This window comes from Carassius gibelio, chromosome A14 (genome assembly GCF_023724105.1).
Source record: "Carassius gibelio isolate Cgi1373 ecotype wild population from Czech Republic chromosome A14, carGib1.2-hapl.c, whole genome shotgun sequence".
In the NCBI taxonomy this organism is placed as follows: domain Eukaryota; kingdom Metazoa; phylum Chordata; class Actinopteri; order Cypriniformes; family Cyprinidae; genus Carassius; species Carassius gibelio.
This window is the reverse complement of record NC_068384.1, coordinates 3554137-3568343: the sequence shown is the minus strand read 5'-3', so window position 1 is coordinate 3568343 and position 14207 is coordinate 3554137. Positions and strand designations below refer to the sequence as shown.

Below are 14207 nucleotides of genomic sequence, written 5' to 3'. Positions count from 1 at the left end.
CATGCTGAGTCTGTGGAAAATGCATTGTGCACACATCGCTTAATGTTTACAGAGCAGGAGATGGTTGCAAAAAACAATAGCTGCTCACATATCAAGCCTGCATGAGTTTCAGTCCCAACCTTCAGCTGTGTTATGGCCAAGGTTGCCATGAGCGTGGGGAGCTCAGGCTCGGGGCAGCATGCATGGGAGCAAGTTGCTGAAAGGGAACTTCTCTTGCAGGTGGGGTCTGCCAGGCCAGCAACGGCAGCAGCATGTGAGTGGAGTAGAAGCAGGCTTGGCCCCCAGCCATCACCAGCCAGGACAAGAGGCGCCTCTGCTGCTCACCTACAACCACCACCTTCAGCCTCTAAGATCAAACCTGGTACAAGAGGAAAAGATGCCAGCAGTACCACTGACATGTCTTCACCCAGAAGCAAACGGAGCACATCTGATGGTAAGGGCAATGTGCGCTACAGAGCTTTATCTTTCTGTGGTTTGGTCAGCTTTAAATTTTACAGTGCGAGTTGGTGCATGTTATAGTAGTGGTTTGATTTTCTTATTTATGGTCTAATGGTCAGTTTTGAGCGATTAAAAATATTAGTTTTCTGTTTTAATATATTTTGAAATGCAATTTAATCTTGTGATGCAAAGCTACATTTTCAGCATCATTACTCCAGGTTTCAGTGTCACATGATCCTTCAGAAATCATTTGATGGTCACATTTTTTTGATTATTATCAATGTTAAAAACTGTTAATATTGGTTCTTAATATTTTTGTAGAAACCGTGATGCATTTTTTTCAGGATTCTTTGATTAATAGAAAGTTAAGAAGAACAGCATTTAGAAATCTTTATTTTATAAATTGTTAATGCTAACCAAATAATTCCATGTTGTTCCATTTTTTCACACATTTGTGCCAAGCAATATATGTAATATGTCTTTTGTTATTCTTTTCTGTGGGCTTTATATTTTAGGGCAGGTTTGGGTAATTTTTGGCAGGTTTGAAGCAGATGCAGTTCGCTTGTTCATATTCAAGATGGGCCAAGTCTAAAGAATGTTTCAAGTCTATAAAAATGTTACCTCCCTTAAATTAAATTATCCTTTTTAGAACCCATTTAGCTTTTTGTTATGTTTGTACTGTAAATTATGTGTTAACTGTCCATTTAGTTTTATTTGGGGGGGGGGGGGTTGCATGAAACATTCATTGTAATTTGGAGGCTTAAATTGCCTTTTTACATGCCATTTACAGCACAGGCATCTATACACTTATTTGTGATACCTGAATAACAATAGAAGTATTGTTGGCCACTTTCCCTCTGCAGTTAAGCAAAAAATCCATTTAACTGAAGGTGCAAGTGCAGTTTCAAGATCCCAGTCAAGATCTGCTGTGTTCACAGCTCCAGCATCAGCCTCCAAACTGTCCATGAAACCCAAATTACAGACCAAGAACTCCAGTACTTCTCATTCAAATGGACATGCAAAGCAAGGTGAGCCTTCCCAGATTGACACTGTGGCCGAGGGAGAATAAAAAAAAAAAGATAATTAAAATGAAATAATTAATTATGGATAGAAGTGACCATTTTAGACAAGATCAACCTCATGTTATCCAGCTTGACCCACATTCTCTGCTAGGTCAGTGTTGCCTTAAATCCACAGATTTAATATTAAATCCCTTCTAAGGGATTCAGTCTACTCTAATAAAAAAATTTTTTGGAGTTGCAAATGTATTCAAATTTGTGTTAACTACAATAATAAGTATACATTCTTGAAGCTATTTCATCAGGTAGCAGTGTTATATTTCTGTTTGCTGTCAAGTCACCTTTATTTGTATGGCACTTAATACAATATTCCAAAACCGCTTCACAGTATTAAATAGCAAAATAAAGGAATTAAGATTCAAACTTCAAAAAAATAGAGGAAAATATAATTTCTGCTTTTAAAGCAGCTGGTGACAAGACAATAGTATGAATATTCAGCTCCAGTCAGTTCAGTGTTGGTTCATTTCAGTTTAATAACTGTGTAAAGTTCACTCATTATGAAATGGGTTCAGTTCAGCTATAAGCAGTTCTACTGAAGACAATAGTGTGATTTATTTAGCTTGAGTCAGTTCAATGTTGATTCAATTCAGTTAAATAACTGTGTAGATGCTGCAAAATTAATCAGTTAAAAACCAATTCAGTTCTGCTATAAAGCGGAAAACAATAGTACAAATATTCAGCTCAGCTCTTTTTAAACACCAGCTGAGCCAACCAAAGGCAACAAGGAACCCAAAATCCCCAAATCAGCTGACAGAAATATTTTTAAAAAATTACAACTTGGGAGAAAACAGGCTCAATTTCCTCTGTCCTAAATGAACAATCACTGATATTGTATCAGATGTTTTTCAGTATTGTGTCTGCTGTTGTCATAACATATCAAAAATCACTATATCAACTTGCAGCAGTGGAGGCCCATCAAAGAATCTGCAATCTCACAGAGAGTTTATCTGTTTATTGGAGCATGATTATCATCAAAAAGAGATATGATGATAAAGCCTGCTTATGTTTTATTGCTTTGATTCAGATACAAGCCTCCTAGGAAATTCCCTCCCAGGCCCACAAACTAACTAATGTACAAAAAAATTGTTGAAGATTTACATTGGTTATTTATTTGTTTATTTATTTTTAAATCAGACCATGCTGAGCCCTCTATGGGAACCTTGAGTAAACCTTCTAACAGGACCACATTGTTAAGGACCAAGCTGCAGTGTCCACCTATCAGGAGTGTATCATCAGGTCATATTTTCAATATTTTAAGCAATAACTTTTGGGGTGTCAATTCCCATAAAATCAAAAGAAAAAGAAAAAATTGGTAATTTATTTTGGTTTGATTTACTCTAGACCTAAAGTCATACATGTTTTCTCTTCTTTAGGAGTAGGATGCAAAAACACATCTCCATCAGGTTCATCAAGGTCTTCATGCAGTCCTCTGAAAACCCCAACCACAGCCAGACTCATGAGACCTACTGCTACTCCAACAGGTAACATGCCCAGTTTATGATCTTAGAAGTGAAGTGTACATTTAAAACAAAAACACATATAAATTGGGAGTTTAAAATACTTATACGGAGTATTTTTATTAAGTACATTATATATTTGCATTTTCCCCCCTTTAATTGAAATAAATCCCATTGCTACATTGTATCTTGTCTGATCTGTGAGTGGGGTGGCAGTTGTCTTGCACTGTGTGAGCTCTGTGAAACACCCTCTCAGCAATGCAGGAATATTTGATCACAGCTAAGTCCGTAACACAGCTGACACAGTCTCTCTTGTCTTAGCCAGCCGCTCTCAGCGTATGCTTTCTTACCACCCATAAGTACTGTAATTAAGAATGGCCATTGCATTCCTCTCAAAGATTAAGTCTTGGGTGTATGCATGCAGCATGCCTTCAAGTCTGTGAGACTGGACTCTGCCATCACACTGATCAATAACAATGTTTTGTTCCAAAAAATTTGACTTTAAATTATGGAGTTATTCTACATCTGTGGACAGAGTCACTTTGAATTACTTTTATACAGTAAATGGATTCAGGGGAGACAATGGTTTTTTTTTTTTTTTTTTTTTCTCTCAGCGGTCAGGCTAGCGGGTTTAACTAGTGGTGACCATGTTACTGACTTCACATTGCTTCCAAATGCAATTTTTAACAACCACATTCCTATTTACAAGCTTTCTGGTAGTGCATGAATGCAGCATTGGTGAAAATAGGCAGAGACAATGGTAGCTTTAGCAATATTAGCCTAACAGCGTGAGCCAAGAGGCTCTTTTGGAAAACAAAATATGATGCATGATGCTTGCTTTGTCTGTTAGTCTGGATGTTTGCTCACAAAGCGTTGGTATCGATCCATCTTTCAGAAGCAATCTTTGCACAACTCCAGCACTGAACTGACCCTCGTTTGTGTAAAATTACTAGTTTTGAGGACCTGCTCAGGGTCCATATCTTGCTGTAAGCTGTTACTTTACATCCTGCTATCTTTAACCCTTCTAATTGTTTGAATGAAGGAGAAAGCTGTGAGAGAGCGGACCCAAACACCCACCCACTCACTCCTGCTTTGCTGCTTTCTCCTCCCAGCACCCTCCCTTCTTCTTCCGTTTACCCAGCATCTCGCACCTCCTTAACACCCATTGGAGAGCGAGAGATGCTGAATGTCAGTGGATGAGAACTAAAACTGGAGGATGGCTTCTGCTCTGCCTCATTTGTCTCTGGGGCTCCTGCCCCTCTTTAATCCAGGCTGCTTCAGTTCATTTGTTTTTGTCAAAGTGTGATGGGAGACACGGATGTTTTCTCCCCCTCCCTTCAACACAGTCTTTGCCATTTGTTTGGCAGATGTATCTTTTGCTTTAGCCTCACGTGTGCTGACTGAGGCTGTTGTTCTTTTTGTTTTGCTTATGAAGAATTGTTCTCTTCCTGTCTTTTTGGCAAGATGATTTTCTCTCCCAAATTTTCCTTGTCCAACATCCATGTGAGGCTGACAGCGAAGGGATTGCTCCGAAGCCTCCAGCTGTTGTCAGGATGCAAGAGTACTGTGGTGTTTCAGGCAGGTCTGTTCCTCAGAAAACATTTTTGTTGTTGTTGTGGCTTTTCTTCATTCTGCACAGTGTCGCAAGGTGCTGTCTTCGCTCATCTGATGTTGATTCTATCTTTAGACTGTTTTCTCGATCTGCCAAAGAGTATTTGATATGTGTACGTGGCCAGTAGGCATCTTCTTGCTAACCACAAATATAGCCTGGGATCTTTTTGCAAATAACATGTATATTTGTGCCACAATTTGGGTTATGGTAATCGACTACCAAGTCGGTAGATACAGTTTGTTCATATTTACCTTATTCCTCTATTTGAGCAAGTTGGTTCACAGATCTAAAAATGTAATTTACCTGTTTTCAAATGATCAGGGGTTATTTTGGAATGCAATGTCTTGTAAATATTTTGACAAGGTAAATTCCCATTGAAGAGATAAAGTAGAGATGTTTGTGTCAGTAAATATTTTTATAGTGACTGACCAAATAAGGACCGTAATAAATGAGGAAGCGACTATTTATTCCATGTTTGTAACATCACAGAGGACTATATTTGATCTCAATAAGTATTTGGGTAAGGTTTCACCTGTTTGAAATACCCTCTAAAAATAAATGCATATAAGCTACAATTATAGCTTTAATGATAACCTGATTGATGTTTAAATATGTTTTTGCATGCACTGCATTCGATAGGACACCGGTGTTGTCATATTCTAGGTTACTACATTTTTCCACATCATGGAGTATTGCATAGTAATTGCTGTATAGCAAGCTAAATTCAACACGCTTATTAAACTTTTTCATTTTTCTTTTACCTCATAATTATGTTGATCATATGTAAGGCTATAGATAATTTTAGGCATCAGAATGGGTATTTTTGCATACATTTTATTTATAATACTTTGTCATTAAGTCCATATAACACAGTTTATTTGCTTGGCATTAAAGGGGAGCAGTCAAATCAGTTAAACATTTTGAAACCCATTGTAGCAAATAGTATCAGAGGTACTTAAATAATGGGAAAGGATTTCACACGAATTGTATAGTTGTGTAAACTTACTTCATCTAAAACTGAGATTGCTATAAAATGTGAATGTTTAGACCATACATCTTCGTTTTCCAAGGCTTTAAAAAAAGTCCACCTAAGACGGTTTATAGAGAAAATGTATGTGTGTCTCGGTAGTATTTAAATAATTCAACTTTGAGATGAGATTAATTATTCATTTCAGTATGCTGTTTTCTGTTGCGCTACCATTTTTGTGAGGCATGTAGAAACTGTAATGCTCCAGATGTGTATTACGAAGATCTGGCAACAGTAAATCATTTGTTATTCAAGAATCAGTGTTTTTGTTTGCTCATTTATATGTTTTCATTTTATTGGTTGCCATGTGCATAAAATTTTGGCTCTAAAACCGTGCTGTATCACTATGCATGGGATCCAAGTGCACTTCCTGGATAACCCAAAGCACTCTAATAATTAAGATAAGACTGATTAACTGCTGTAATTACAAGTTGGATAATTACGTTTGGGATAACCAGGTTGATCTTCCAGTCTTTATCGCTTAATCTCATACGGGATGTGTAAATTTGCAGTTTTTTTTTGGTTGTTTTTTTTTTTTGCCACTAGCTTCATGGAATGGAATTGAGGAAAACAAGGAAGTGCTGCTCTTAAGCTATCCATTGAGATCATATTGTGTCATCTTGATGCTCAATAAGCAAAGAAATCATTTTGATAACACCAGTGTTTAGACTTTAAGGGAAACTACAAACTTGCTTAATTAAAGTTGACTCCAACTTTAGCTAGAAAAAGTCACACTTTAAATTTTAACAAGATGCCGTTGTTTATGGTTGTGGAGCTCTCCCATTCTTTTTTATGTTTAGTAATTCAGTTTTACTACTGGACAAAAGGTAACACACCAGACAACATTTTTCCAGTTTTAGATTTTAAGATGCTTTTTTTGCATGTTCTAGTCGGAGGGGCAGCAGTTCTGTTCAAACACGATCTGGCTGAAATGAGGGAAGCGCCAAATTATGCACCCCTACCAGATTATGCACACACTTGTTGAAGTTACTAACTGATTGCTTAATCCTAACCCTTCACCCACACCTACTCCTAAACCTACAGTACCAATACTATAGGGTGCATAATCTGGCAGGGGTGCAGAATGAGGCAAAACACTGGACAACACGCTTCATCTGTCATGCTTCCAGTTGTTGAGTGGCTTGCATTGCGAAGTTAACAAAAACAAAAGCAGTGGACTTTGTTTCTGCATAAATGAAGGTTCATGGTTAGACATAACAACCCAGACAATTTTCTCTCTTAATTTAGAGGCACACTTCATAAACTGTAAACCTTTCTACTCACCACTGGAGTTTTCCTCGTTTATTATTGTGAATGTTTATGTCCCTCTGGATGCATGCGTGAGCACAGCACTTATACAGCTGGACGAACAAATAACTAAAATGGAGCGACAGTACCCAGACTCTTTTAATCATTCTTTTGAGATTTTAATAAAGCAAATATCTCCCTTGAACTGCCAAAATACAGACAGCACATTACATTTCCCACCAGAGATAGTGATATACTGGGCCACTGCACCAAAAAAAAAAGAATCCATATCACTCTGTCCCACATGTAGCTTTAGGGCTTTCTGATCACTGTCTTATACAGACCTACAGGCAGAAACTAAAATCAGTTTGTAAAAAGATGGACTAATAAAGCAAAGCAAAATTTACAAGCCTGCTTCGATTGCACCGATTGGAGTGTTTTGAAGCTACAGCCACAGATCTGGACGAGCTCACAGACACTGTAACTTCATGCATCAGTTTCTGTGAGGATATGTGCATCCCCACCAGGACATTCTTATCATTCAATAATGATAAACAGTGAGTTACTGGGAAACTCCAATAGCTTCGTCATGCCAAAGAGGAGACTAACAAAGGAGATCAGAGTGGCTAAACAAAAGTTACTCTGAAAAGCTGAACAACCAGTTTTCAACCAACAACCCAGCAACAGTCTGGACAGGCCTGTGGAGCATCACAAAGTACAAGACGCTACCCCTGCAGTCTGTGAAGAATCAATAACTAGCTGACGATCTGAATGTGTTTTACTGCCAGTTTGAAAAGCCCAGTATCACACCTCCCACCTGCACTGATCTACACTTCATGCATTCAACTGCATCCCCCCACACTGGAGCCCCCCAGGGTTGCGATCTCTCCCAACTGCTCTAAAGACCTGCACCTCTGTACTGATACAGCAGCAAATGCGGTGACACAGTTTCGATAAGGAAACAACAGAAAAGACCATTTTAAGTTTAAATTTCATCAATGTAATGGTACTTTTACTTGTAGAATATTTTTGTACTCTTTCTACCTCTGCTCTTGAGGTACTAGTTGGATGTTGCACGATGGATAGGTTTGATTGATTTGCTCGATGTTTGCTTGCTTGCTTGCCTGATTTTCTCTTTCTTTTTTTTTCTTTTTTTAAATCTGCATAACTGACATTTATTTAGAGTTACTAATCAGTACTTGCACATTCATGTACATTGTCTGTTCTTAACATGAGTTGTCCAGCAGAGGGAGCTACACAAATGTTTACCTAGCAATGACATCTTATAGTTTGAATTATACTGCATTTTAAATGTGTAGGCTAGCATGATTACTAATTTGCCACTCCAAGGCCACAACCAAAATTTTTGCTTTTTATTTTTGCCTAGTTTTTAACAGAATGGAATTTGTAAATTATTTTAATTTGGAACCACTGTAGCCAAGTCAGCAAAACCAAAACGCATCTTTTATTCAGAGTTCATGATTCATGTTGTTTTGTTTTTTACTAGCATTTTGTTTAATGTATTAATTTAATGTGTGTTAAATAAAAGATTCTAAAAAGCCAGCCTGGATTACATTTCATTAGTGCATTAAATATGATTCCAGGAGAAACTGGTCTGCACAAACAGAGGTCAAGGACAGTAAACCGTTCATAATATCTTTGCCTCTTTCAACAGTTATAGGGAAGTTTTTAATAAGGACTGTAATGTTTCCAGTTACTTCAATCCATGTGATAAGCTAAACGGCTCTATTTATTTTATGGGTGGGTACTGTGAACTAACAGGACTACAGCTACTTTGTCTTGAAGGTGTAACAGGATGCTGGAAAGGAAGAACGTTCATACATGTATTCTGAATGTATTGTCAAATAATTTTTTCAGCAGAAAATGTCAGCATTCTAGACGTTCTCTGTTGAAGGTCTTTTGACATGTTTCCACTCTTATTTCTTAGTTGTTTCTCAAAAGACTGTTTCCTAATTTCTCTGTTTTCTAATAGTGTTAAACAATGCACTTGGTTTTTTGTTCTTTTTTTTTTTTTTAAAGGTGTCTCGAAAAGGACTATAGTGAATCCCAGCTTGCATTCATTTAGAAATCGGATAGTTGCACGATTAAAAATATATGTTTGTGTATTCATATTCATAGCTGTGCAAAATGTTTTTAAGCAGTGTGGACAAACTTGCATTGCTGAAACTGTGTATAAATGGTATTCAACCTTCAAGTATTATGTGTGTGTGTGTTTTCCTACATTCTTAAGGCATGATCTAAAATTGCTGAAAATCAAGAATCGGTGCTAATAATTTTTCCCCCACTGAAAGTGTTTCTCCCTCCTTTTTTGAAAAGTTTCTCCCTGCTTTTTTGCCTTCTAGAAACCAGAATTTAAATAGTTCAGGCTGTGGGTTTGATGCATTTGGTGTTTTCTTTATTTTCAGATAAGTTATATTATATTAAGTTATTATATATATATATATATATATATATATATATATATATATATGTATGTATGTGTGTGTGTGTGTGTGTGTGTGTGTGTGTGTATGTAATGTATATTTTTATTTATTTAGATTTTTTACAATATTTTTATTCTTTAAATATGCACTTTTTATAACATGTCTTTGGCAGTTTCTTTGCAGATGTAAACTTGGATCTGTAGTAAATGTGTTGCTGTTGGAGTGACATTGAGGGGAAAGGCCTCATGGGGGTTTGTTTTCCCACCCCTGACTTATTAAAGCTGGTATTTCAGAAATGTCCGAGGCTGCTCACACCAAGTTGTTATGTAATAACTCTGCTAGGACAAACTGGATTAACAACATAAAGACTTTAGTTGTTGGCATTGGAAAAATGTTCCTGTAAAAGCTGTATTTACTTCACAGGGGTTTTACGGCTTTATACGTTGGTGGCTTACTTCAGGTAACCTTCCTCTGTAGTGAAGCGCTTTTTTTAGAGGGATTTGTGCCCTGATTATGTCCTGGTGTTATATTTATGAGCTGGTGTAAATGAAAACCACCGTGGCATAGCCCTGCTAAAATAAGAGGTCTCTGATGGCCGGACATTATTTAGTGATGGGGTGAGTTGTTATCTGAATTTTGTCACAACCCTGAATGCATGTTCTCTTACAGTTGACAAGAACAAGTCAAGGACGAGTTCCCAAAACCAGCAGCCCCCAACAAACCGGCAACCGGATCTGGTACCGCCAGAGAGTAAGTCCAGAAATGTGGAGTACTACAAGGCTCTGTGTGAGAAGAAGAACCAGACCGTCCAGCAGCTGGAGAACACGCTTCGATGCAACAATCGCAGGTTTGAGGCTGTTGCTGTGGTCATAAAGCATCTATGTGCTGGGGTGAGTATTATGAGATTACATTGCTTCTGTTCATCATGAATCATTCTGCTATACAGCAGACATGAATAATACATGAAGATGATGTCTTTGATCATTTGTCAAGTTAGGATTAGATTTCTTTGGTTAGTTAGATATCAAGTTGGGATCTGACCACCCAGCACTAATTGTATTGGTTTGTAGTCCGTTTGTGTGTGTGTGTGTGTGTGTGTGTGTGTGTGTGTGTGTTTGCAGTCATGTAATGTTCTGCTGGTGTTCTTTTAACACTTTTCTACTTTTACACAACATTTTCAAATGAGATACTTTCAAGGCTTTGGCTGTTATACACCATCTTTTATAAAAATATATGTTTTTCTTTAGTAATTCACTTTCCACCCTAGATGTATCTGTTGAAGCTTAGGTTACATGTAATCTCTCCAGCTATTCCTGACTCTGGACCGAGTAGAGCTTGCTAATTTTAGAACTGTCCTTGTTCCATTGTATTGTCACATCACTACAGCACATGTACCTTGGTGAGTGAAATTCTTGGGAGTGTGCTCCAGACACTGCAGAAACAATAACATATAGACATTCCTACAGATTTATACAGCTGACAGTGTGCCATTTACTCACATATACTCGGTACAAATATTGTACTATTAGACATAACAGTTAGCAATACACATACACCGTATGTATACATTCTACATTATGTACAGGTATATACACGAAATATGCGAAGATGCAGCAGGTTATACATGAACTGGATATGCAAAATGTCATGGGTGTGCATTGGACGGTATCCAGTGGTAGCAGATAGATTATTGTATTAAGTGCTGTGTGTACGTATAGTCCAGTATTGAACTGTGTTAGAGTTAAAGTGCGTGTGTGGCATACTGTATAGTGGGAGTATACTGTAGGGTGTATTAGTTTTGACTGTTCATTAGTCTGATAGCCTGAGGGAAAAAGCTATGCTGCAGATGGCTAGTGTGAGATCAGATGCTGCAGAGACATCTTCCTGAGGGCAGCAGATATTTTCCATATATTTTCTACATACTGATCTGACACACAAAGATCTACGCTCATTTCATCTTGTGTGTTTGCGTTTGTGTTTTAATGAGTTTGTTTTGAATGTTCTATACCACAACAATGGCAGCTATTTTCACGGAAATAAAGTGAACGAAAATCAAATGCACTTATTTAGTTTTTGTATTTTAGGTAGGCTGTTTGCTAAGGTTAGATTATTATATTGAATACATTTTAATTAGTCTAATACAATTAATAAAATTAAGAAGAATGTTAGAATTTCGTTTTGAAAAAATGCTATTTATCAGCATGCATTACAATTATCCAAGAATTTCAATTTTTTTTAATGTGAAGTCTGTGAGATTTTTTTCAAAGCATTCCATTTTGTTTTATTTATTTTGTTCAAATTATATCTAGCTTATTTTCAAAGTTCTCTGTGTTTATTTAATGTAAAAGTCATTAGTTAATTGTTTGGTGCATGTATGCAGTAGGCCTAGCCTGTGTTTAAAAACTGAGGTGCCACTTTCAGTTTTGTTTTAACGGTTAATGTTTTATAACGCTTATAAAAATAAAAAAAAAAATGTTTTTGTCATGTGTGGTGCTTTTGCTGGCGGGAGCGGACACACAGGTTTCGGGAGTGGGCGGGCTTGATCATACATTCAGCGGGAGCGGGCGGGTGTGAGTTTAAGAAAACACTCCCCGCGCAGGGCTCTAATACAGTGTCTCCACTACATGGCGTCGGCAGCAACAACAATAATACAGCAAGAATCAAAGTAACAACTTCTTTCTTTTGCGTGAAAATTTGGGCGGTGTTATGCAATTCTTCCCACACAGTGACGTAGATGTGGGGGGGTGGGGGGTATTGAATGAAGCAGTTTAGGAGGGTATGGACAAGTCTTAACTTTTATAAAGAATATCTCTTTGGGTTTGTGTCTTTTAGTCTTTGCAACTTTACAGATCTTATCTATGCACAAACCGCTTGAAACATTACAAAGAGAGAGGAAAACTTAATTGCATCATATGACCCCTTTAAAATGGCAATATGAAGCCTGGTTGGAAAAAAAGTGAAAGTCGTGACATTTGCCAAGTACAGTATGGTAACCCATACTCGGAATTGGTCCTCTGCATTTAACCCATCCAAGTGCCCACACACAGCAGTGAGAAGTGAACACCCCGTGAACACACACACCCGGAGCAGTGGGAAGCTATAGACCCAGCGCCAGGGGAGCAACTGGGGTTCAGTGCCTTGCTCAAGGGCTCTTCAGTCATGGGTATTGAGGGTGGAAGAGAGTGCTGATCATAAGTTTCTCTTTTTTAGGTCCTAAGTTCACATTTTTACTTTGAGAGGTCAGTGCCATACAGACCACCACAGAATAATTTAAAGAAGGAGAGTACCACATTAACTCTTCTCCTAAACCAAAATTAGTTCCTGTAGGTGGTTCATATATATATTAGTGAGTAATTATTTATATACGTATTAGTGTGTAATTATTTATATACGTATAGTATATGAGTGAGAGTGAGAATGAGCATGAAAGTGAGTGTAGTGTTTTGGCAGTGTCCCGTATAGGAATCTGTTAAGCATTCATTAGGAGGTTGGGTTTAAGTATGTCTGTGTGAGGATGTACCAGTTGCTGCCTTGATATGGTCAGAAGCACACTGAGATGCTTCGAGAGCTGCTGAGGGCTGCTTCATATCTTTTGTTTTGTAATGAGCTGTCAGCACACTGTGTACATTGCCATAATTCCATTATAAGAGCCCACACATGATTTCCCTGAAGCAGTAACATCAATTAATATAGCTGATAATGATAAATGAATGTCTTTCAGTATTTTCCCACTTTAGGTCTTGGTGTAATGACATCATTCTAAATATTTGGCTTTCATTTTTATTTTATTTTATTTGGGATATTTGGCTTTTGATACAATAGTAGTTAAGATTGTATTTCGTATTGTTTATGGCTCACCAAACTGTCCAACAATATTAATGTTGAATTTTTAACAAAAGTTTTTTTTTTTTTTTTTTTTTACATAATACAAAAGTAATATGTTGTTGTTGTTGTTGTTGTTGTTGTCTGCTGCATAGAGATAAATAGTATTTTTTTAATTGTTTCTCATTTTAATTGCAATTTATTATTATTATTATTATTATTATTCTAAAAAAATATTTTGATTTAATTAAAATAGTAATATGTTCCCGGTGGGAAGGTCATTGCACACTTCATTTCATTAAATGCCACTCAATCATCCAACTGTCAGACATTTTTTTTTTTTTTTTTTTGGGGCTCTCTTTGCTCCAATTACTGTGGGTGTCCTAAAGTGCAGCATTTATGTAGCAGCCTACCAGGCACAATATAGCTGCCTCCCTCCATTGCCCTTCCTTTAGATATATTATGGTATTCTTTCACCACTGAGACGGCAAGCGGTTGGAGGAGGTGAGAGCCAATGAGCTTTTTCCACTAGTCCCTCCGATGCAGAGCGAGACGGCAGAGAGAGGAGGTAGAGGTGGCAGAGGTTCATGCATCTGGGCTGCTGTCTTCCTGCATTCTGGACTGAAGTCACAGAGACGGGATCATGGGCTGCTCCGGCAGCAAAGTGTGCCTTAACACTCCCTGCACTGGACACAGGGTAAAGACCTCATCCTCAGGAGGGGAATAGATTTGCATTTGAAATGGGATAGCTGTGGATGTACAGCATGTCAGTTCTGTATGATTAGTTTGTGGTATTCTTAAATCTGATTTGTTATACTGCTTGATTTATTCTAATGAATTTGTTATGATGAGTTCATAACTGCAGTGTAATGTTGCTCCTCAAGTGTTTGCATTGATCTCTGGGGGAAGGGGCGGGTCAGGACAGCAGCACGCGGTTTTTGAAGCGTCTTTGTGTTGGTCGGGGAGGCTGACAGCACTGCAGCTGTGCCGCTGGCTGTCCTCCACTGTGAAAGAGAGAGAAACGCTGCTGATTTCATTGCTCTACATTCAGTTGTTGATGTCATTCATCATGCTTGTTTT

At 37.7% G+C, this 14207-nt stretch overlaps 1 protein-coding gene across 7 annotated transcripts in view; it reads left to right on the top strand.

Moving 5' to 3' along the window:
* The window catches only part of LOC128027285 (microtubule-associated tumor suppressor 1 homolog A), a 28830-nt gene that overhangs the window by 6708 nt on the left and 7915 nt on the right, over nucleotides 1-14207 (top strand). For 5 of the 7 annotated variants that reach the window (XM_052614736.1, XM_052614739.1, XM_052614735.1 and 2 more), the window contains exons 3-7: nucleotides 220-433; nucleotides 1302-1466; nucleotides 2652-2753; nucleotides 2891-2998; nucleotides 9975-10195. In XM_052614736.1, coding sequence (XP_052470696.1) covers nucleotides 220-433; nucleotides 1302-1466; nucleotides 2652-2753; nucleotides 2891-2998; nucleotides 9975-10195 — 810 coding nt within the window. Of the gene's footprint in view, nucleotides 1-219; nucleotides 434-1301; nucleotides 1467-2651; nucleotides 2754-2890; nucleotides 2999-4119; nucleotides 4557-9974; nucleotides 10196-14207 lie in introns of those variants that run through there. The other 2 variants (XM_052614738.1, XM_052614741.1) reach the window with 2 other exon arrangements.